The following is a 21,775-nucleotide window of genomic DNA, read 5'->3' as shown; positions in this document are numbered from 1 at the left end:
GCTGACTGTTTTCAAGGTTGCCAGGGTTGCCGGCGCAGGGAGAGGCTGCGACACACTACACAACACAAATAGCTGTGGTTGGTGAGGGAGTGCGGTTAGGCCCAGGTGGGACACGGATCATGTGCTGGAATGTGAGGGGATTGCTGGATAAAGTGAAGCAGGGGGCTGTATTTGCATGGGCCAAGAGGAGGGGGACGGACATACTCCTCCTGCAAGAAACTCATTTGCTCGGTACCAAGGCGATGTGCCTTCAAAGAAATGGGTTCATACACGCATATCACTCAGGGTTCACACGAGGATCACGGGGGTGGCGGTCCTTGTTCACCGTAGGGTCCCTTTTACTCATAAACGCACATGGACTGACCCGCAGGGCAGATTTGTTTTTGTTCATGGAGAAATTAGATGTGACCCAGTCCTTATTGGTAGCGTGTACGCCCTGCCTCCGCTACAATAGCCCCTGGTCGAGAAACTGCTTTCCTTATGGGTGGACATGCCAGATGCCCTGTCCGTAGTGGGAGGGGATTGGAACAACGTGGTGGATGTCGCAAGTGATAGGTGGCGCAGCGCCGATGGCGATCGTGGCGCGGCGGGAGGGGTAAGCCACACATCCCGGTTGCGGTCCCTTGTTACGGGTCTTGATTGGGTGGACACATGGAGACACAAGCATGGCTCGCACAGAGAGTACACATATTTTTTCGGCAGCACAAGACTCCTTCTCTAGGCTTGATTACATTTTCGTTCCGAGGGGTATGGGGAATAGGATACTGTCTGCTGAAAACCTGCCAAGGGCGCTGTCTGACCATTCGCCGGTCTACGTAATACTTGATACTGGACGAGGCAGTCAGCCCTTTAGATGGCAGTTGTCACCGTGGCAACTGATGCAGGGATCTTACCAGGCCCATATGACGTGTGAAATTGCTCAATTCCTCACTGTGAACGTGGGCACGGTGGACTCCGCGGCGATGCTCTGGGAGGCGATGAAGCCTACACTGCGCAGGGTGGACATCTCATGGTGCGCGGCAGCGTGTAAGGAGAGGCGTAGGGACCTAGTGCGGGGCGAGGCCGACATGGAGGCGCTGGAACATAGGAGCAGAGAGGAGGGCGGGGGGCCGGCCAGGAGACAGCTGGTTCTAGCTCAGCAACAATACTCCGCAGTGCTTCTGGACGAAGCCAGACAGGCTTGGCTGGCTAAGCGTAGTCGCATATATCAATGGGGCGATAAGTCCAGTAAGATGCTACATCGATTATGCCAGGGTGTCATGCATGCTCAACCCCTGCCCCAGATAGTTGGACTCGAGGGGGAGCCCCTTTCGGAGTCGGCGGCGTTAGCCGAAAGCTTTGAAACCGCTTGGTAAAAGCGCGCTTAATAAATGTTTTTAAATTCAAATTCAAAATTATGAGGCCCTCTACGCGCCACGGGAATGTTTGGAAGCGGAGGTAGTACAACGATTTATTGATGACTTGCCGCCTAGGGCCTTCACAGATGAGGCACGTGAGTTATTAGACCGCCCCCTGATGGACGAGGAGCTCGCCACGTCGCTGGGTGAACTGAACCCGGGGAAAGCTCCGGGGCCTATTGGGTTCCCTAGTGAGTTTTTTAAACGCTACATGACCCAGTTGAGCCCACATTTCCGCCCAGTCATAGAAAAGGCACAGGAGAATGGCTCGCTGCCACCGGACTGGTGCCATGCAGAGGTAGTGTTTTTTTTTAAGCCAGGGAAACCCCCAGAGACTCATGCATCCTATCGTCCGATATCTCTGCTCAATGCAGAGGCCAAGATACTAGCCAAGGCCCTCGCCAATAGACTCAAGCCGTATATTACCGACCTGGTGCATCCTGACCAGGCTGGTCTTATGCCACAGCGGGCTACTCGCCATATTATACGACGGGCGCAGGTTGCGGTGTCGGCCTGGCGAAGGCTGGGGGAACAGGCTGCACTGTTCTTAGCCGACATGGACAGTGCATTTGATTCCCTGAGCTGGATGTATCTGTTTGCTCTTCAGGGGCGTCTCAATCTGGGCCCTCGCTTCTTGGCTTATGTACGGCTCCTGTATACGGATCTCACGGCGGCGGTGCGATAAGGGGGGAGATTTCTCACTCCTTTCGGCTCGAGCGTGGGACGAGACAGGGCTGCCCCCTCTCCCCTTATCTATTCGCCCTTGCTATGGAGCCCCTTGCGGCGTGGGTGCGGATAGATGCTCAGCTCAGGGGATTCCAGTGGGCGGGTGGCGTGATGGATAGAATAGCACTATACGCTGACGATGTGCTGTTTTTCCTCACTGACCTGGAGCGCTCGGGGCCTAGGATCCTGCGAATCCTGCAAATCTTTGGTGAAACATTGGGATTATTTTTGAATCCTCGGAAATCTACATTATGGATTTTGGGCGGCCCGCAGCCTGTTGGGGACTGGGCGGAAAAGCTCCAGATAGCCACTAACAGAGTGAAATACTTGGGGGTGTTCCTGTCGGAGGATGCATGCTTGTTCTTTCCTACTACCAGGCGTCCCACTTATTGGTCCTGAACGACTGGTGGTATGCGGACAGACGTGACCCCGCCTACGCAGTCGAGAGGGCTTTGATGGGCACAGCGTCCGTCCATACACTATTATACTTGGCGCCCCTCAGGAAATCTCTGCCATCCGTCACACAGGTGGTTTTTAAGATCTGGCGGCAGGTGGGTTGGTGGAACGTGCTAACCCAGGAGACCCCGCTGTGGCACAATGGCCGCCTGCCCCAGTTGGACACCTTGATGGGCTTTCGGGGATGGGATGCGATCAGCATCTCAACCTTAGGTGACGTTATGTCAGGGGGCATGCTCAAGTCCTTTGATGAACTGCGCGTAGAATACGAGATGCCGAGAACCCAGTTCTATAAATATCTCCAATTCCGACATGCTTTGACGCCCTATATAGTGGGGTTGGATGCTCTTCCTGAATTTAGCCCGATAGAGGCAAAGGTTTTTATGGGGGAATTACCCGACAAGAAATTGTCCCGTATATATCAAACCGTGGTATGACACTGCACCACTGACCTGCAGCACCTCAGAACAACTTGGGAACAAGACGTGGGTGAACTAGATGAGGAGGACTGGGTGGAGGCACTGGAGAGCCCTAGGGGAGCTGCAATATCCACGCGCCTGCGACTCATACAATTTAGGTACCTACACCGCACATATATACTAGGCAGCGCTTATGGAAGGCGGGTCTAATTGCGTCCCCGGATTGCCTTAGGTGTGGGACGGAGGTTGAAATGCTACTACATACACTGTGGGAATGCAGGGCGTTGCAGAGATTCTGGACGGGAGTGCTTCGATGTTTAGACGAAGTCCTAGCCTGGGTGCTTCAGAGGGACTCTAAACTGATTCTGCTGCATGTTATGGCTGGGGTGGGAGGAAACAGGTACAAACGCCATTTGCTTCTGTTGGGATTAACATTGGCGAAACGAGACACTGCGCGTTCATGGAAAGCGCCCCAGGCTCCCTCTCTGGCGGCGTGGAAGCGGGGCATAGACTTCTGCATGGGGATGGAGCAGCCAGTCTTTGTGGCCAGGGGATGCCCGCTCAAACATTATAGGGTTTGGAAACGGTGGGCAGACTATCGTGTCTAGAACTGGACCCGCCTCCCGAGGACACTACAGACCAGCCTCGGATTTAGCCGGACTACCTTGGCAATACCGAACAATTGTCAGTGCATGTGATGTACCGTGCACTGAATGTGTTTTATCTAAGCAGAGCAGGCAGCAGCGCGTGGGGGTGGGGGTGGGGGGGAGAGTTGTGGGTCGTGGGGGGATGGGAGGGAGGGACCAGTTCATTGTATCCTTGATTTGCATTTCTTTCCTTTTTTCTATAATGTAACAACAGAAAATGACTGCATATGTATTTGGATTAATGATGATGGTGATCGACTCTGGGTGTCAGAGCGTGACAGACTATATGCTTAATTTGCACTCTATAAAAATCTGTTTTCAAAAAAAAAAAGGTGCGATAGAGGTGGTTCTGGAGCAGGTAAGGGGTCAAGGATGCTACTCCCGGTATTTCCTGATCGCTAGAAAGGACGGCAGGTTATGTCCGATCCTGGACCTCAGGGTCTTGAATTTTTACCTAAAGTAAGAGAAATTCAAGATGCTGACCCTTGCTCAGGTTCTTCAGGCCCTGCAACTAGAGGACTGCATGGTGTCGATCGACTTACAGGATGCGTATTTTCACATCCCCATCCAGAAGTCGCACAGGAAGTATCTCCGTTTTACGGTTGGGTCGCAACACTACCAGTTTGCGGTCCTCCCATTTGGTCTTACTACTGCACCTCAAGTCTTCACAAAGGTGACGGCAGTGGTGGCAGCTCATCTCAGAAGATCTGGGATTCCTGTATTCCCCTATCTGGACGACTGGCTTCTCAAAATGGAGTCACCAGAGATGGTGCTTCATCATCTGCGGGTGACATCTCAACTGTTATTTAACTCGGGTTTTTCGATCAATGTGCCCAAATCTCACCTGATGCCCTCTCTGCGCTACCTGTTCATAGGGGTGGTACTGGACACTGCTGGGTGTCGAGCAGTTCCTCCACCACAAAGAATTCTCGACATTCAGGAGATGATCCCTTTATTCCACAATGGAGCAGTTTTTCCAGTTCTGAAGGTCCTTCGCTGGCTCTGTCTGTTCGCATCCTGCATTCTGTTGGTCGACCATGCACACTGGCACATGAGGGCATTCCAGTGGTGTCTTCGCAGGCAGTGGTATTAGCACAACGGAGATCTCAGGGAGTCAATCAGTATCTCCAGAGAAGCTGCAGCGGATCGGTCGTGGTGGAGCGTGGAGGGCAATCTGTCTCCAGGAAAGCCCTTCCATCTGCCTCCATCGGTGGCCACAGTGATAACGGATGCTTCTACCCTAGGGAGGGGTGCTCATCTGGAGGATCTGGAGATCAAGGGTCTTTGGTCTCCAGAGCAAAGATTGCTTCATATGAATCTTCTGGAGTTGCGGGCGATACGTTTGGCGCTCAAGGCCTTTCTTCCTTCCCTTCGCGGTCAGTCAGTTCAAGTTCTGACAGACAACACTACTGCGATGTGGTATGTCAACAAGCAGGGAGTAGTAGGGTCATACTGACTCTGCAGAAAGGTCTTGTGGCTCTGGTCCTGGGCTCAGGATCATCGGATTTGCTTGATGGCAAATCATATGACCCGGCAGCTGAACGTGCGTGCAGACCGTCTCAGTCGGCAGTTCTCTGCCGACCACGAGTGGAAGCTTCATCCGAAGGTAGTGTAACACATCTTCCAGATGTGGAGAACTCCTTGAGTGGACCTGTTTGCCACTTTCGAGAACGCGCACTGCCGGTCATTCTACAGTCTCCAGTTTCCGAAGGAGGGAGCGCCTGGGGGACGAGTTTCAGTTGAGTTGGAGATCACAACTCCTTTAGGCGTTTCCTCCCATACCCTTGATTCCTCTGGTTATGAGGAAGATTCGCCAAGACCGGCCCAAGTCATTTTGATCGCTTCAGATTGGCCAATAAGGGTGAGGTACACAGACCTCCTTTGCCTTTCATCGCACCCTCCGCTCTGCCTCCCTCTCAGGGCAGACCTCCTCTCGCAGTCGGAGGGGCAGGTTCTATACCCCCACCTCCAGAGCCTGCACCTTCATGCCTAGAGATTGAATGGGGAACCTGAGTTCTTTCTCTCGCCCGCCTGACATGGTGGATGTTATTTTAGCGGCCAGGCAACACTCCACCAATTCTATTTACTCCTACAGATGGTCAAGATTCGTTAAATAGTGTGGAGAGAGATGCATTGACCCTTTAAAGGCCCACTTGTCGAATGTTCTTCAGTTTGCTCTCTCCTTGGCTCAGCAGGGTTGTGCTGTGGCCACGGTTAAGGGCTATTTGTCGGCCTTATCAGCTTTTCTGTCTACCTGTTCAACCATCTTTATGTAAGTCTCCTTTCTTTTTGAGATTTATCAAAGGCCTTACCAATAGGTTTCCACCTACTCCCTTTGTTATGCACCAGTGGGATCTTAATCTTGTTTTGAATTTTTTGATGGGTTCCCCATTTGAACCCCTTCAGAGCTGTCCTTTGAGGCTTTTGTCTTTTAAGACGGTCCTTCTTGTGGCTATTCCCTCAGCAAGGAGGGGGAGTGAGCTTCAAGGGATTGGTTCGAAACCCCCATGTTTAACCATACATGCGGAAAGGATGGTCCTTAGGACCAGGGCTGCTTTTCTGCCGAAGGTGGTCGCTCCCTTCCCTCTAACACAGTCCATGACCCTTCCTGTGTTCTATCCTCCCCCTCATTTATTTATTTATTTATTAAGCTTATAGAGCGCGACAGCTACCCAAAAAGGGTTTCCCGGCGCAAGGAGGAGGAGAGGCTTCACCGCCTAGATCGGCCTGGATCCTAAAAGAGCCGTGAGCTGTCATTTGGACAGGACAAAGGACTTATGTTTAGACAATCAGCTCTTTGTGGTCTTCGTGTGACATTCAAAAGGAAAGTCTGTGCACAAGTGCACTCCATCCACGTGGATCATCTTGTGCTTTAAGATCTGCTACGCCCTGGCTGGTAAGGAACCACCTGAAGGTCTTAGAGCTCATTCTATTAGGGCTAAGTCTTCCACCTCTGCTTTAGCTAGAGGTGCTCCTGTGTTGGACATTTGTAAGGCAGTGACTTGGGCCTCCCACCTCACTTTCGCAAAGCATTATTGCCTGGATTCCAAAGTGAGGAGGGAGGGCCATTTTGCGCGATCTGTCTTGCAGGACTTTTTGGTATAGGAAAGGTGGACACCATTCTCCGGGAGTGGGGACTGCTGTAGGAATCTATTCATAAGGTGAGGAATCCACAGGCAGATGTATCTATCAGAAGAACAAGTTATTCACCTTCGGTAACGCTTTTTCTGGTGGATACAGTATCTGCCTGTGGATTCCTCACTGTCCCACCCGCCTCCCCGTTGTCCACCTTTGTATACCTTAAGGGATGTCTCATTTGGCTTGTTGTTTTACATTGTAACTTCTTTCTATTTGGTACATTTATAGGGAATGCTGATATTCTTTAGCATTCCTTTTTGATTTTGTAATGTATATATTGGTTCAAATGTTGTGTACTGTGTATACTTTTAATCTGTTGTCGGCCCACCTGTTTCGCCTTGGAGGCACGGAAAAAATGGGTGGAACTGACGTCATCACCCGGGCGGGGCTCTCTTATGGCTCCGGTGATGTCATGCGGAGTCGCGAGTCCTCGTCGGCGTGGATAGCTAGGGAAAAAATTCAGCAGAATGCTGGCGCAGGGGATATTCATAAGGTGAGGAATCCACAGGCAGATACTGTATGCTCCAGAAAAAGCGTTACCGAAGGTAAGTAACTTGTTCCTCAGTCTCCTCCAATTAGAAGAGGCCCATCGCCTTTCCTCTGGAGGGTGGCATAATAGGGGGTGTACTAAAGAGATGGTACTGGCTGTGAGAAGTTAGCCTGGCATATGATGTCTACTATTCTAGTGGGCACCTTGCACCAGTCTAATCGACCCTTTTTGATGGTGGTTGTAAAGTCAACCTTATTGACAAGCTCTCCTAGTGGTAGCAATGGCGAGCAGGCTTCAGGCTGTCTTTAGAGACGAGTTAAGCTAGTTGTTTTACCAATAATAATCCCTTTAGTACCAAATGAAAGCACACCACACAAGGTATATATCAAATATATATGTATTTATTCTAAACACAACCCCTCTGGACTCTTTATGAGGTCAGAAGTAAATGTACAATACAAGTTACTCAATTAGCATACGGTAAGTTGCACAGTGTACGTTTTCCCTAGGGGCCTCACAAACCATATACTAAAATAGTGGTATAAGAACCACGTGAGAATTAGAAAGCAAGCCTGGGGCCTGTGGAATCGCTGGGGCTACTCTAAACAACCAAAGGTTAGGAAGTAGGAGGCCCACCGGAGACGCGTGCAGTGTCTAAACACAGCCGCGGGTTACCATTGACTTTCTATGGGAAACTAACAAGTTACAAATTTACAATTTAAGGGCACTTCTGGATGGACTACGATGGAACCCTTTTAAACTAGGACACTTCGAGAGTCAAGACCCACGGGAGCACCGGAGTACTCGTGTTACCTCACCCAGGAAAGCCGGGTGCATAGGTGTCTTTTCGTGTCGGGTTTCGAAGTCGATTTTAATGGAGATCTGCAAAGAAGTGCTGCAGGCGGCCAGAGAAAAAGTGTCCGGATGGATCCAAGGGTGGGTCAAAGATCTGAAGAACATGAAAACAGAGAAGACAGAGTCTGGGCCACTAGCCAGTGACCAGGGCAGCGATAAAAAGATGCCACCAGATGTGGGGTGCTTGCAGGTGAAAAGGTGAAGCTGATCTCTTCAGCCACGAGGACCAGGAGGCGTCGTAGACGACCAGGAGCTGGATTCGAGCTGTCCCACAAAGGATCTAGTTTACTGCGGTGTTGGTATCCGGACTGGACCCAACAAGCCTTGGCAAACGCAACCCACACAGGATGTCGAGATTGGCTTCGGTGCAGACCAGCAAGGTCTGAGGAACTTCTCTTTTGCAGGGAAGTTGGAGCAAGCCTGGAGCAACCAGGAAAGCAAGTTAGATTTAAAGAAAAGTCTTCAGGGGGGCTCACTATCCAACAGGTAAGGAACCGTGAAGATGCATCGAGCTAAAATGCAAAAGCGGGGCCCACGGGTCACTCGTGGAGTGGGGGCCTCTGAGCTTCAGTGCACATAGTGCTTGGGTCTGGGGCTTCAAGCACCTCAATGCACAATTTCGAGTTACCTCGTGAAGTAGGTGCAGCTGAGACCCGTGGCGGTCTCACGTCTCTCGTGTCCACCACAGGTCTCAGCTTTACTGTGAGCGAAGGTCGGGGTCAAAGATGTCTGGAAAGCTATGTCCTGTGTCACAGATTCTTCGGTATCCGGTGGGAGCCTTGAAAATGCAGACTGGCAAAGTTGCTGTTGGTGCCTGTTCGAACAGTGTGGTCACTCCTTGACCATAATGGAGATTTCTTCCGTCTTCCAGTCGAAATGGAATGTCGAAGGTCCAGGATATATGTTTGAGTTTCATCCAGGGTAATCTAAAGTCCTAGGGACTGGGTTCCTATACTTATACTACGTTTAGGGGCTGGACTACCTTTAAGGTCCCTCCTATGGGTGGACCTGGGAAGGGGGTGGTTACAGCTCTTTCCCTTTGTCCAGTTTCGTGCCAGAGCTCGGGCAGAGTGCCCCAGGAACCAGTTTGAACTGGGAAATGCATGGAGCACCTTGTGTGCCCCAGGCAGTGTCTTGAAAGCATTCACTGAATGCAGCCCTCCCTGCCCCAATACACAAAAGCCTGTCTGGGGAGGTGCCAGCACCTCCTTGGACAGGAAACCTATTGTCCAGGTCTCACCTGCCGGAGTTTCATCCAGCAGCAGGAGGGCAGACTCGTGTCTGTGGCAGCAGCATCCATTTTGTGATGCTGAGGCTCTGTTTAACTTTAACCGGGTAAACCAGTAATTACATCTCTTCTCCCTCTAGAAGGGTGTAATGCTAATGCTACCCCCTCCGCCAGAACTGGCAGGGAGGGAGGGGGTGGGGGGGTAGTATTCCAAAGTGTTTGACACCTTACACGACATGTTTTGACAAAGCCAAACCAAAGTTAGCATTACCTGCGAGGATTATAATGCACTTAAGAGTATATGGTATGGCTATATCATAGAACAGCTATAAGGTAGGGATTCCGAAAGCTGCAGAGAGCTTAGATCATGCTAGGGCACCCTCTCACATAAAACCAAGCACTCTAACTCCAGTATTGTTAAGGCCTGCCATAGGAGTGACCTATAGGTGTATATGTGTCTATATGTATATATAGACTAGCAGCCTTTCCCGGTGTTGCCTGGGGCAGAAGGGGGCTGGGGGCAGCATCGCAGCAGGAGAGGCGCAGCAAAGCGGCCGGGAACAGCAGAGCGTACTTAGTGTTTCCTTGCTCCCGTTTTGTTGGTCCTGGCCACTTCTGCCCACGCTCGAGTCCGCTGGTTCTCCGCGCTCGTTTTCTTGGTCCTGGCCGCTTCTGCCGACTCTCCTGTCCGCTCTTACTCTGCGCTCCCCTGGGCATGTCGACGCTCCTCTACGCGCTCCGGACCTTGGAGGGTGTTGCTTCCTTTCTCCTGTCCGCTCCTCGCAGGGTGTTGCTTCCGGCTTCCGCGCCACCCCGTGATGTCAGCACGCATCAGCACGCACGTCGTTAGCTGGCGCTACTTCTAAGGGACTACTTTCCCTTAAAAATTACGTTTCCCTTCTAACATATATATTTTGTTTTTTTATAGCCTATGTCCTTCTACTTGCCCTGACGTTTTCAAAGATGTATTGGGTGTTTGGATTGGTGGTGTACTTTTCGAGTTTACCTGGCTCAAAGGACACAGTTCTCTCTTTATAATAGTAGTATAGAAGATATAGGTATACTACAGCTAAGTAATGGGTGATTACACCACCTTACCCAGGCTGTGTTAACAGACCTGTGGTATCGGTTTGGAAGGCAAACCAGGGGTGGCACAATACATGCTGCAGCCCCTGGTAGGCCTAGGGTGCACCTATGCCCTGGGTACCTATGGTACACTATACAGGGGCACACAAGGGTGACCCAGTAACTAATCTGGGATGTACCTAAAGTACATGGTATCAATTTATAGAGAGAACAGCTGGGCTGGGGGCCTGATTAGCAGGGCCACAGCCAGACTAAAGTCGAAAAACCAGCGAATCACAGCAAAAAGTGGGGGTAACCATAGGAAGCAGACCCTACTCTCCTACACTTACACACCAATAAATGTGAATTAAAGTTCAATGATTAGATATATGTTCTGCGTGCTACCGGGGTATCGCTGTCTGATCAATCAGCATGAAATTTAAATGGGTGAAAGCGTTACCCAGCCAGGTAACGTCCCACTATGACACAGTCAGACTCCAGCAAGGAGGTTAATCGATTTCTATTTAGTTAATGAACAACAGGTGGTCATTGGAGAAATATTTTATTCCACAATGGTTTGAAATTCATAATAGTTCATTACAAAGGACTATGGTTCAAACCCGATGGCAGATCAAATCCAAGGCATTTCGGGTGAAACCCTTCGTCATGGGAAATTATGTCTAGAAACAGCGAAAAGGAAACTGCGGATGTAAGACTGACTCATGAAACATCAGGCACAATCTTGATAATGATGGGAATCCCCACAAAGTGATGAAATACTGAAAAACAGCCTACGCCCAGTGAACCCCAGCGAGAGAAGTCATAAGTAACGATTTCTGATTGACCACTAAATCAAAAATAGATCTGAGGTCCGACCTCAAGGAAGGGACCCGTTGGTCTCAACCGACACTCCCCTTTAACGCAGTAGCAGCCGGCAAAGATCAGGAGTGGCGGGTGGGGGTAGATGTAAAAAAAATGTGTTTAGAAACTTACCTCCTTAACGTCGTCGCAGTCTCTCCTCTCTTGAGCCGGAACAGGAAGCAGCCAGGATCCCTCCCCCAAGCCAATCACAATGCTGCATTGCAGCGTTGTGATTGTCTGAGCACCACAGTTCAGCGCCCAGCCAGGGAATGGGGGCATTGGCATGTTCTCCATGCAGGCTGCATTGAGAACATGTGAAGTGCGCATGACTCTTTGACCGGCCCAAGACGGCCGGCCAAAGAGATATGCTCACTTGGAGTGGGCAAACCACTCCTCCCCTGCCCTGCTCTCGAAGCAGTATTATATATCAATGGGGATACCCAATAGGCTACAAGACCCGGGTTTCAAATGTGGTACAATACAAACGCAGTCGAGTAGCACAAATAGCTTATAAAACAAACACAGAAAAAAATTCTTGCATTCACCATTAAGATTCTTGAAGTCACTGTTGCAATTGTATGTCGTTTATTTGCATTAGATTAGAAATTATCAGTAGTGACAACACAGTTGCTCCTCCAAATTGAATGTGTTAGAGAGTTTGAGTGCCCATCACCCCAGGAGGTCTCCCTAGTGATCCTGACTTGGGATCTGGTGATCCCCGACCTCCCTCAAGACTCCCGACAACGCTTGCAGCCTCAATCTGAATGGTCCCCCGACCGTGATTGGAGCTGGTAAGAAAACCCGATTGCAGAAGACACCCCAACACCCGACGGCGTCCAGGCATACCCCAAAACCTCAGCTTACTAGTTGTGCCTGTGGTCTCCTTTAGGATGTCTTCCTGCCCGAGCCTGCAGCATCTTTCCGAAACCAAGGGTGTCCATTGGAAAGCACAGGGTCCCCGACGTCCATTTTGCACCCTGGACTTGGTCGCCTGAGTGCCATCGATGGTGCAGCTCCTGTGCTGGTCATTGGCCCCTGCAGTGCTGACCTTAACCCCAGGAGCTTGACTCCCACAACCGACCGAGTGGCCTGCTCATCAGCAGACCCCAACCAAAGGCCCCCTTAGCCTAATTGGTTAGCATTGCGCCCCTGCACTCTGCACCTGGCGGCCCCAGTGCTGCTGGTGGTGCAACTTGAGTGCCCATCCAGACCTTGGGGAACCTTGGTCCTAACCCCCAAAGGTCACCCTTGAGAGTCGACTACGTACCGCAAAAACGATAATAATTTTTCTCCTATAGAAACCCATGTTATAAGATATTCAGTCTAAAATTGTTCAGTGAATTCAATTGCAAAGTATAAACAGTTCTACTTACCTTGTATGCAGAGATCCTAAGGTGTGGTATCTAGGCATACTACTCCCAGTACTCAAAGTAAACCAATGTAGCTCAAATGCAATCTGAAAGTACTTATTGTATGATACAAACTGCATTTAAAAGTGACACAAACCTGTAACCAGAGGCGGCTCGCAGAGGAAGTGCTGCTGGGGGTGGGAGGGGGTGTGGGGGGGAAGGGGGAGGGGCACGGTGTAGTCGGACATACAACGGCCACAAGTAAAGTAAATAAATAAGTAAAACTTTTTTAAAACATAAGCACAGGTGCACCACACAAATTCAAAGTATGAAAGAACAATTATTCAAACTGTATACAAAATGTTTTTCAAAGTTTTTCCTTTTATTCCGATATTACATTTTTAAAACGTGGTCGTAAACATCAGTTTTCAACACAATACAGGCAACGCGTTTCGTCCTGCTAGAGGACTTCTTCAGGGCAATGATAGATTGAACAATTCGTTCTCAGCACAAGATGAAGCCAATGAGTCGTCCCACATCCAAGTCTCTACCCAAATAACTGAATAACATATCCACTACCCAAATTACTTCATATTTTACTGAACTAATTTTCAACACTAATCCTTTGTGGGTTCTGGAGTGGCGTGCTACTCGCCAGACAAGCGCTTCAAAATCCATCAGGGGTAACAAGTGCTATATGAATGCAAACCTTTCTTCCCCTTTCATCCCTCTGCTATCACTGAAATTACTTTCATATTTCACCATATTAATTCACCACTAATCCTTCATGGGCTTCCTGAATAACGTGCTTCAACACCCCATCAGGGGTAACAAGCGCTATGTAAACACAAACCTTTTTTCCTCCTCTATCCTTCTGCTCTCATTCCAAATCCATATAACTGACTAACCTATCCACCACTTAAAATGTACTTGCATGTTTCACTATACTAATTCAACACTAATCCTCTATGGGTCCCGGAGTAGCGTGCTACTCACCGAAAACACGCTTTGACGCCTCGTCAGGGGTAGCAAGCGCTATATAAATGCAATTAAAATACAATACAATAAAATACAATACTAAAATAAAACAAGTGTATATCTGTTTTATACTTACCTCATTGGTCTGGATTGTCCTTGATTGAGTGAGTACAATAAATGCTTAACACACCCTCTAGATAAGACTAACTGCTCGCCCACACGACCACAAAGAGAGCTGTTCGTAGTTACCTACTGTATCCACTGCTATACCTCTGGGGACTCCCCGGTCTCTGCGCACACTGTGCTTTACTTTGGCATAGTATATAAAGACATCACCTGCCTCCGAATTAGTGAGGGTATTTATAGTACGCGGCATGTCTGCGTTACTTAACAGGGTGTGCCTATCTCACTCCTAAAATCATCGTTGTGTCTGTGTCTACGCATATTCCAACCACATTGCCAATTCTAAAGGTGTATACAGGCGGCTCATAAGGGATGAACCGCCTGTAGTACACCTTTAGAATTGGCAAGGTGAGTGGAATATGTGTAGACACAGACACAGCGATGATTTTAGAAGTGAGATAGGCACACCCTGTTAAGTAACGCAGACATGCCGCGTACTATAAATACCCTCACTAAGTCGGAGGCAGGTGATGTCTTTGAGAGAGCCTATGATAGATGGGACAGGTTTTGTTGATGAGAGTACTGTGAGTGGAGGGTAACCTGTCCCTTTTCCCCTCTTGGCTCCTGTTGTGTGAGGATGGTATATACAGAGCCAGCTTCCTACAACTCCCAATAACAATTACTCATAGCAGAGAAGCCCAGGGCTTGAAACATACTGTCCTGATAACTTGAAATGTGGCGGGCCTTATGTGAAGTAAATCCCACGTGTGTGTGTGTGTTTGTGTGTGTGTGTGTGTGAGTGTGTGTGTGGGTGAGTGTGTGTGTGTGTGTGAGTGTGTGAGTGCATTGCTGGTGCCTTGAGGAAGCTCTACTTCAAAGACTGTGTGCTTTGAATGTAGTATCTACACTTCACTCATAGGAGTATTTTTCCAAAGTTGATGGGTGTTTTCTCTCTTCCCAGCTGCAGGATGGCCAGTGGCACCACACTCGGTTCACGTTTCGAACTCAGGACCCCAACCAGCTGCCCATTGTCGGTGTCTTCAACCTGCCGCCACCCACAACCGGGATGGACTTCCACCTTGAGGTTGGACCCGTCTGCTTTCTTTGAACGCCTTGCTTTGACCCTGTTTTGGCCTGCTTTGTACCGCAAAGTGCCCACACCTTTCCGCATTGTGTGGGTAAGAGGAAACCCTTCCCTGCTGGGCACTGGGTCCGGGTGACCCTACAAGGCTTCCATACACGGCCCTCAAAGCTCTGCGGGTCCACTGCACATCAGCCTTGGTTTCAGCATGGAGTGACAGACGGCGAAAGGACTTTGTGTCAGCACACTCCACCCAAAAAGTGAAAACACAAGAATATATATGGCTGAAGCTTTCCAAAACCAAATAAACTATGAGGTAACGGAGCGGGCGCCTCCTAAACACAGCATGTGACCCTGGTCTTGAATCGCCGAAAGTCAACGCACCACGGGGCTGGTCCTGCCACGGCTCAGTGCTGAGAAGACAACTCAAGCGCCTCAATGGGCACAGGAAGTGTTTGACGTGCAATATTAGGAAAAAAGGAGAAATAATTATATATATAATATATATCTATATTATTTAACAAAAAAATAGGAACCGCCTCCTCCTTCCATGTTGGAGCCTCTTCCATGCTGTTTCGAGCCGGCGCCATCTTGCCATCTTGCCCGGTAGGAGAGCAGCAATTGGTGCTAAGGGGAGGCGTGGCCCGGAAGGAGAGCAGTGATTGGTGCTAAGGGGAGGCGTGGCCTGTTCTACCTCCCACTGTGAAAGCGACGGTGCTGGCAGCCTTCTCCCCATGGTGCAGGCTTTCACAATCATTGACGGACCCATGTCTCTGGCCCGGACCACCCTCGCAGGGTCTTTCTTTGTGTTTCAGTTGATGATGTTGGCGCTTATGAAGAAGAAAAGGGAACAAATAAAATAAATGATAGTTTTTTTATTTAAACTGTTTCGAAATGTTTTAGTTGATAATTTTTTTTGTTTTTACATTTCTGTTTTAACACAACTCATTTTTAAGAAATTGTGAGTACCAAAGCTTGGACTGTCTTGGAAAGGGCTGTATGACTGTTTATTTTGTATAAATATCTGGTTTTGTAAAGTGTTTGTCCAAGAGTGTACCCCGGACAGAGTTTGTGCACCAGGTCCTGAAGCTTACTGAAATCCCCAATCGTCCAGAACTGGACACTGGTGGGACTTGCTGTAACGGTCAGGGTGACCAGTCCCTCGCCTCTGGGAAGCAGGCAGAGTGGGAGAATGTTCAGGGCTCAGAAACCACACCTTCCGCTGCTGGAATGAATGGCACGAAGACTAGTGATTCGGCCTCACTCTCCACGTGTGTGTCCTGTCTCATTACATGCATTGCTTACCTTCCACTGTCTCTGCCGTTATTCTGGGACGACTCGCCACATACAGTGAGTCCAAAATTGACCCTCCACATACTGCACGTGTCCAAGACCCAAACCTCTACATAGTGTGTGTGTCCAAGACCCAGCCCTATATGAACTATCTATCCAAGACCTGACCCTCCATCTAATATATGTCCGCAACCTGGTCCTCCACATAGTGTGTGTGTGTGTGTTTGTGTGCACAAGACTGGCCCTCCACATACAGCGTTTGCCAAAGATCGACCCTCTACATACTGCATGTGCCCAAGACCCAGCCCTCCACATAGTATGCGTGCCCAAGACCCAGCCCTCCACATAGTGTGTGTGTGCCCAAGACCCAGCCCTCCACATAGTATGTGTGTGTGTGCCCGAGACCCAGCCCTCCACATAGTGTGTGTGTGCCCGAGACCCAGCCCTCCACATAGTGTGTGTGCCCGAGACCCAGCCCTCCACATAGTATGTGTGTGCGTGCCCGAGACCCAGCCCTCCACATAGTCTGTGTGCCCAAGACCCAGCCCTCCACATAGTGTGTGTCTGGCCGAGACCCAGACCTCCACATAGTATGTGTGTGTGTGCCCGAGACCCAGCCCTCCACATAGTGTGTGTTTGAGTGTGTGTGTACAAGTCTCGGACCGCCACATACAGCGTTTGCCCAAGATCGACCCTCCACATACTGTGTGTGTCCAAGACCAAGCCCTCCACATACAGTGTACCCAAGGCTTGACCCTTCTCATTCTGATTGTGTTCAAGACTTGACCTGCCGCATCATGTGTGGGTCCAAGACGCAACCCTGAACATACTATGTATCCAAGACCCAGCCTCCACCTACAGTATGTCCAAGACTTGACCCTTCACATACTGCGGGTCTGCGTTCGACCCTCCACTTACTGTGTCCGGGACCCGACTCTCTATAAACAGTCTGTCCTAGACCTGACTGTCACATACTGTGGTGGAGATTTAAAAGCCTCTTGCGCCTCTTTTACGCTGCCGTTTCGACACTTTTCTCACGTAGCAGTGGCGCAAAAGATGGGCCATGCTGCAGGGTATTTACAACGTGACGTTGTAAAGCCCTGCGCCAGAAGGAGGCGTTCCTGCGTGGGGGTTTACTGCACAGGAACGCCTCCTAAAAGTGGCTGAGTGAAATCTACAAGATTTCACTCAGTCACTTTTGAGCCCATGCTGCGTCAAAACCCTGCGCCTGCTTGAAGCAAGCGTAAGGATTGACGCAGCATTACAGTTAGGGCCCCCCAGAGCCTTGCTGGAGCTCCGTCGCGCTTGCGACCCAACTCCAGCAATGCGCCGCCTTTACAGCACAGATGCGTCACGCATCTGTGCCGTTTTTGCCCCGTGCGCCACATTGTAAATGCGGCGCATCCATGGTGGCAGAGCCGTGGCGCACAATAACTGGCGCATCCCTGCTGATATGCAGGGTTGCGCCAGTTATTGTAAATCTGCCCCTGTGTGTCTAAGACCCGGGACCTCACCTATCTTGTCCAAGAATGTGTATGTCTAAGCTCCAGCTCTCCACATACAATGTGCCTGAGACTCAACCCTTTACACACTGTGTTGAAGCCTCGACCTTCCTGATACCCCGCGTGCAAGACCCGACCGTCTACAAGTTATGCTTTTCCAAGACTTTGTTCCCCACATATTGTGTGTCTAAGAACCGATGCGCCACATACTCTGGGTGCCAAGACAATCCCTCCACAAACTGTGTCTAAGACTTGATACATTACAGAGTGTGTGCACAAGACCCTCTCCTGCACATACTGGGGCCGATTCAGAAGTCTAACTTATGACTTTTGGTATTCACATATGCCATTTACGAGTCATATCTTTACGTCCGCAGTCGGGCCGTACTCTCTGCACTCGGGCCGTACTCTCTGCACTCGGGCCGTACTCTCTGCACTCGGGCTGTACTCTCTGCACTCGGCCCGTACTCTCTGCACTCGGGCCGTACTCTCTGCACTCGGGCTGTACTCTCTGCACTCGGCCCGTACTCTCTGCACTCGGCCCGTACTCTCTGCACTCGGGCTGTACTCTCTGCACTCGGGCCGTACTCTCTGCACTCGGCCCGTACTCTCTGCACTCGGCCCGTACTCTCAGGCTTGGGCCAAATAAAATGTAATTAATGGGCTGCAATGCAATTTTTACAAAAGGGGCCAAAAGGAACATGTGATAAATGGTAGAGGAGGTCTTGAAAATCAGTTTGCTCCTTTACATCATGGTACCTGCAGTGCATAATGTACGCTCCACTCAGTGTTGACTGTAATGTCAACACTACAGTCAACACTGGGGGGAGCGCGAATTGTACCATGATGCAAAAGAGCAAACTTTTCTGGGTTATGATGTAGTGTCTGGCCACACCCTTTTCACTGCCTAGGCTGTTTTTCATGACCTCCTCTACCATTTATTGCACGTTGCAGATTTTTCTTTTTGTAAAAATTGCATTGCAGCCCATTGATTACATTTCATCCGGCCCGACAGGAAAGTAGGGCTTGAGCTGGAGAGTACGGCCTGAGCCGGAGAGTGCAGCCCAACTGTGGATGTAAAGATACGACTCGTAAATGGTATATGTGAATACCAAAAGTCGTAAATGACTTCTGTGAATACTAAAAGTCATCAAGTTTGACTTTTGTCTCAGATGACCTTTGTGAATCGGCCCCAGAGTGTTTTGTGGTGAAAGGGTGGAGCCGATTCACAAAGGTAAGCGGAGACAATAGTCTAATTTTACGACTTTTGGTATTCAGAGATCATTTATGAGTCGTATCTTTACGTCTGCAGTCGGGCCGGAATCTCCACACCAGGGCCGCACTCTCCGCACCCAGGCTGTACTCTCATGGATTGGGCTGTACTCTCCGCACCCGGGCCGTACGCTCCGGCTCAGGCCAGATGAAGTGTAATCAATAAGCCAGAATGCAATTTTTACAAAAGGAAACATAAGGAACTTGTGATAAACGCTGGAGGAGGTCATGAAAATCAGTTTGAGCAGGGAAAAGGGTGGGGCCGGACACTACATTATAGCCCAGAAAAGTCTGCTCCTTTGCATCATGGAACATGCAATGCACAGTTTGCGATCTCCCCAGTGTTGACTGTAGTGTCAACACTACAGTCAACACGAAGGGGAACGCAACACATACCTTGATGCAAAGGAGCAGACGTGTCTGGATACGATGGAGCGCCAGGATTGTTTTTGTGCAGGAAGATGTCCCTTCCTGCAAAATAAAAATCCTTCCTACAATGCACTCGCGAGCGCGGGCGCCTGCGCTGGCGCTAGGACCCCAAAGGGCACCAGAGCAGAGGACAGGAATGCTGCGCATTGGTATTAATACTGCGCATTCCTGTCATTTCCCTGTCGTGCAGTGCTGCGCAGCATGGTGACTCGCTCGCTGCCCTGCCTGACTTCCTCATAAATATTACGGTGAGAGCGCCTTCAAGGGATATATTCTGTTTCAATTATTTATACAGTAATAAACTTTTGTTCTATATTACAATAGGGGTTAACATTTACAAAACTACACTGCCCTGAAGATGGTCTTGTGTATGAAAAAATAGAGACCGAAACGTCGACCAGCGTCTTTTCCTTCCAATTTCTTTCAAGAGGAAAGGTGTCCACAATTGTCAGAGTGAGGGCTCCAAATGTATATTATTAAACTCCTGTTACATTGTCTGTATATTTTTACAAATAGTTCCCTAATTTGACTACGATAAAAGTGAATACTTTTCTATACACACCCGTTTTTGCTCTTTATTTGCTTTGTATTTTTTAACATTGATGATTCAGATCATATATGTTAAATGTATTGACTTTGTGATCACTGAACACTACTAATATTGAGGTATCAATTAACCACCACCTAAGGTAATCATTCAGCTGACCTTACAATTTAACTATGTAAATAATTGAAACATCAGAATAAATCCCTTGACGGAACTCTCGCCGTATCATTCATTTTGCCCGAGCCCTCAAGGGTTGTTTGGGTCGCCCATTTTCTTTATATTATTCCTCATAAATTGGCCCCTGTGTGTCCAAGATCTGAAGCTCTACATGCTATTCCTGAAACCCAACAGTGCACATACTTTGGGGCATATGTACAAGGAAGTGGTGGAGTGAGGCGTTAGCCTTCCTGGCCTAACGCCTCACTCCGCCACTTCAGAAACGCAAGGCTGCACCATATTTACAAGAATATGGCGCGGCCTTGCGTTCCCCTGCGCCGGCGCTACACATAGCAGCCTAGCACGAATGCAGGCACCCTGCGCCATAGTGTCTGCGTGCAGGAGAAGATTGTTTATGTGTAGGAAGGTGTCCCTTCGGGCACATAAACAATCTTTAAAGGCTGAGCAGTGTGTGTCAAGAAGGATTTATACTAAATGGAAAAAAGTACAAATAAAGGTTTTGAAATAACAAGACTGACTGGACTTCCTTACCTGGCGCACCTCCTGCTGCTTTCTCGATTAAAGATCTGGAGCCCGGGGCACCGTGCAACGGCAGATGTTGGAGTGATTGTGCGCAAGACTCTGGAATAAATGAAACGAGTGTAAAGTGCAGATCGGAAGGTCTGCCCTTGGGTTCTTTTACTCTGAAATCTTTCAATACCGTTTTCTCACTTCTCTGTGAGCTGCTTAATGCAGCACGTATGGAAGTTACAAAATTTAATTTTTTTAAAAAGATTATTTATGTGCAGGAAGAGACACCTTCCTACACATAAACAAACCAAGGCGCTTTGCTTTTTCCATGAGTGCAAAAACCTGGAAAAATGAAGCACTTCTCCTTGTTTCGCCAAGTTAAGACCAGGGTTTCTCTGGTCTTAGTTCTGGCGCTGCCTCCAAGGTACGCTCCCCTTGTAAATAGGGGGCAGCATCAGAATCAGTGGGTGTTGCTGTAGAACGCCCATCACAACTCCCACTGCCCACCCCCTTCAAGCTAAGCAAAGCGTGTAAGGGGGGCCTTATTTACAAGACAGCGTTATGTCTCGTTAAGTGGCTTAACGCTACCTTGTTAATAAGGCGAAACCCCTATCGCCACAGGAATGTCCTAAAAGTGCTGTTTCCATGACGATAAGGGCTTGTACATATGCCCCTTTGTTTGGAACGCTTGATCCTCTAAATACTGCAGACCGGATTTACTAACCTTTCTCACAACACTGTGCAGCAAGGCAATGTTCTGCAGTGCTTGAAAGGGAGAAAGTAGAAATGCCCTATATTTACTAAGGTACAACACACATCTGAAAGAAACACGTACTGATAGATTCCTTACCTTAGAATTACCCCCAGGCGTCAGACTGGATCCGGAAAGTTTTCGTCAGCAGTACCCCTGCGCATCGGTAGGCGTCGTCATGCGGCTCCGCGTGCGTCGGTGGCTTCGGGATAAAGTAGCTGGAGCTACTTAGACGCGCCCACGCGTGCTGACATCAGTTCTTTCTTTTTCCGTGCCAGCAAGCGCAGATCCGGGAAGAGGTAGTACCCCCAGTCACTTTTTGACTGAGTTTTTTCGAGCTCTTTTGTCTCATTTTCTTGAGTCGATCGACTCCTGGTGTCGTAGGGATGACCGGCTTTAAGAACTGTGGGGACTGTCAAGGCATGTCAGTGAAGGACCCACACTGCGTGTGTCTCTACTGCCTGGGGCGCGACCATAACTC

At 49.3% G+C, this 21,775-nt stretch overlaps 1 protein-coding gene across 1 annotated transcript in view; it reads left to right on the top strand.

The window, feature by feature from the left end:
- The window catches only part of COL27A1 (collagen type XXVII alpha 1 chain), a 1,047,548-nt gene extending 1,031,851 nt beyond the window's left edge, over positions 1-15,697 (top strand). The window contains exon 57 of the mRNA XM_086924958.1: positions 14,694-15,697. Coding sequence (XP_086781084.1) covers positions 14,694-14,840 — 147 coding nt within the window. The 3' untranslated portion in view covers positions 14,841-15,697. The remainder of the gene's footprint in view (positions 1-14,693) is intronic.
- The last annotated feature ends 6,078 nt before the right edge of the window (positions 15,698-21,775 follow it).

The sequence above is a fragment of the Lissotriton vulgaris genome, chromosome 5 (assembly GCF_964263255.1).
Source record: "Lissotriton vulgaris chromosome 5, aLisVul1.2, whole genome shotgun sequence".
Lineage (NCBI taxonomy): Eukaryota > Metazoa > Chordata > Amphibia > Caudata > Salamandridae > Lissotriton > Lissotriton vulgaris.
This window is presented reverse-complemented; position numbering and strand designations above follow the sequence as displayed.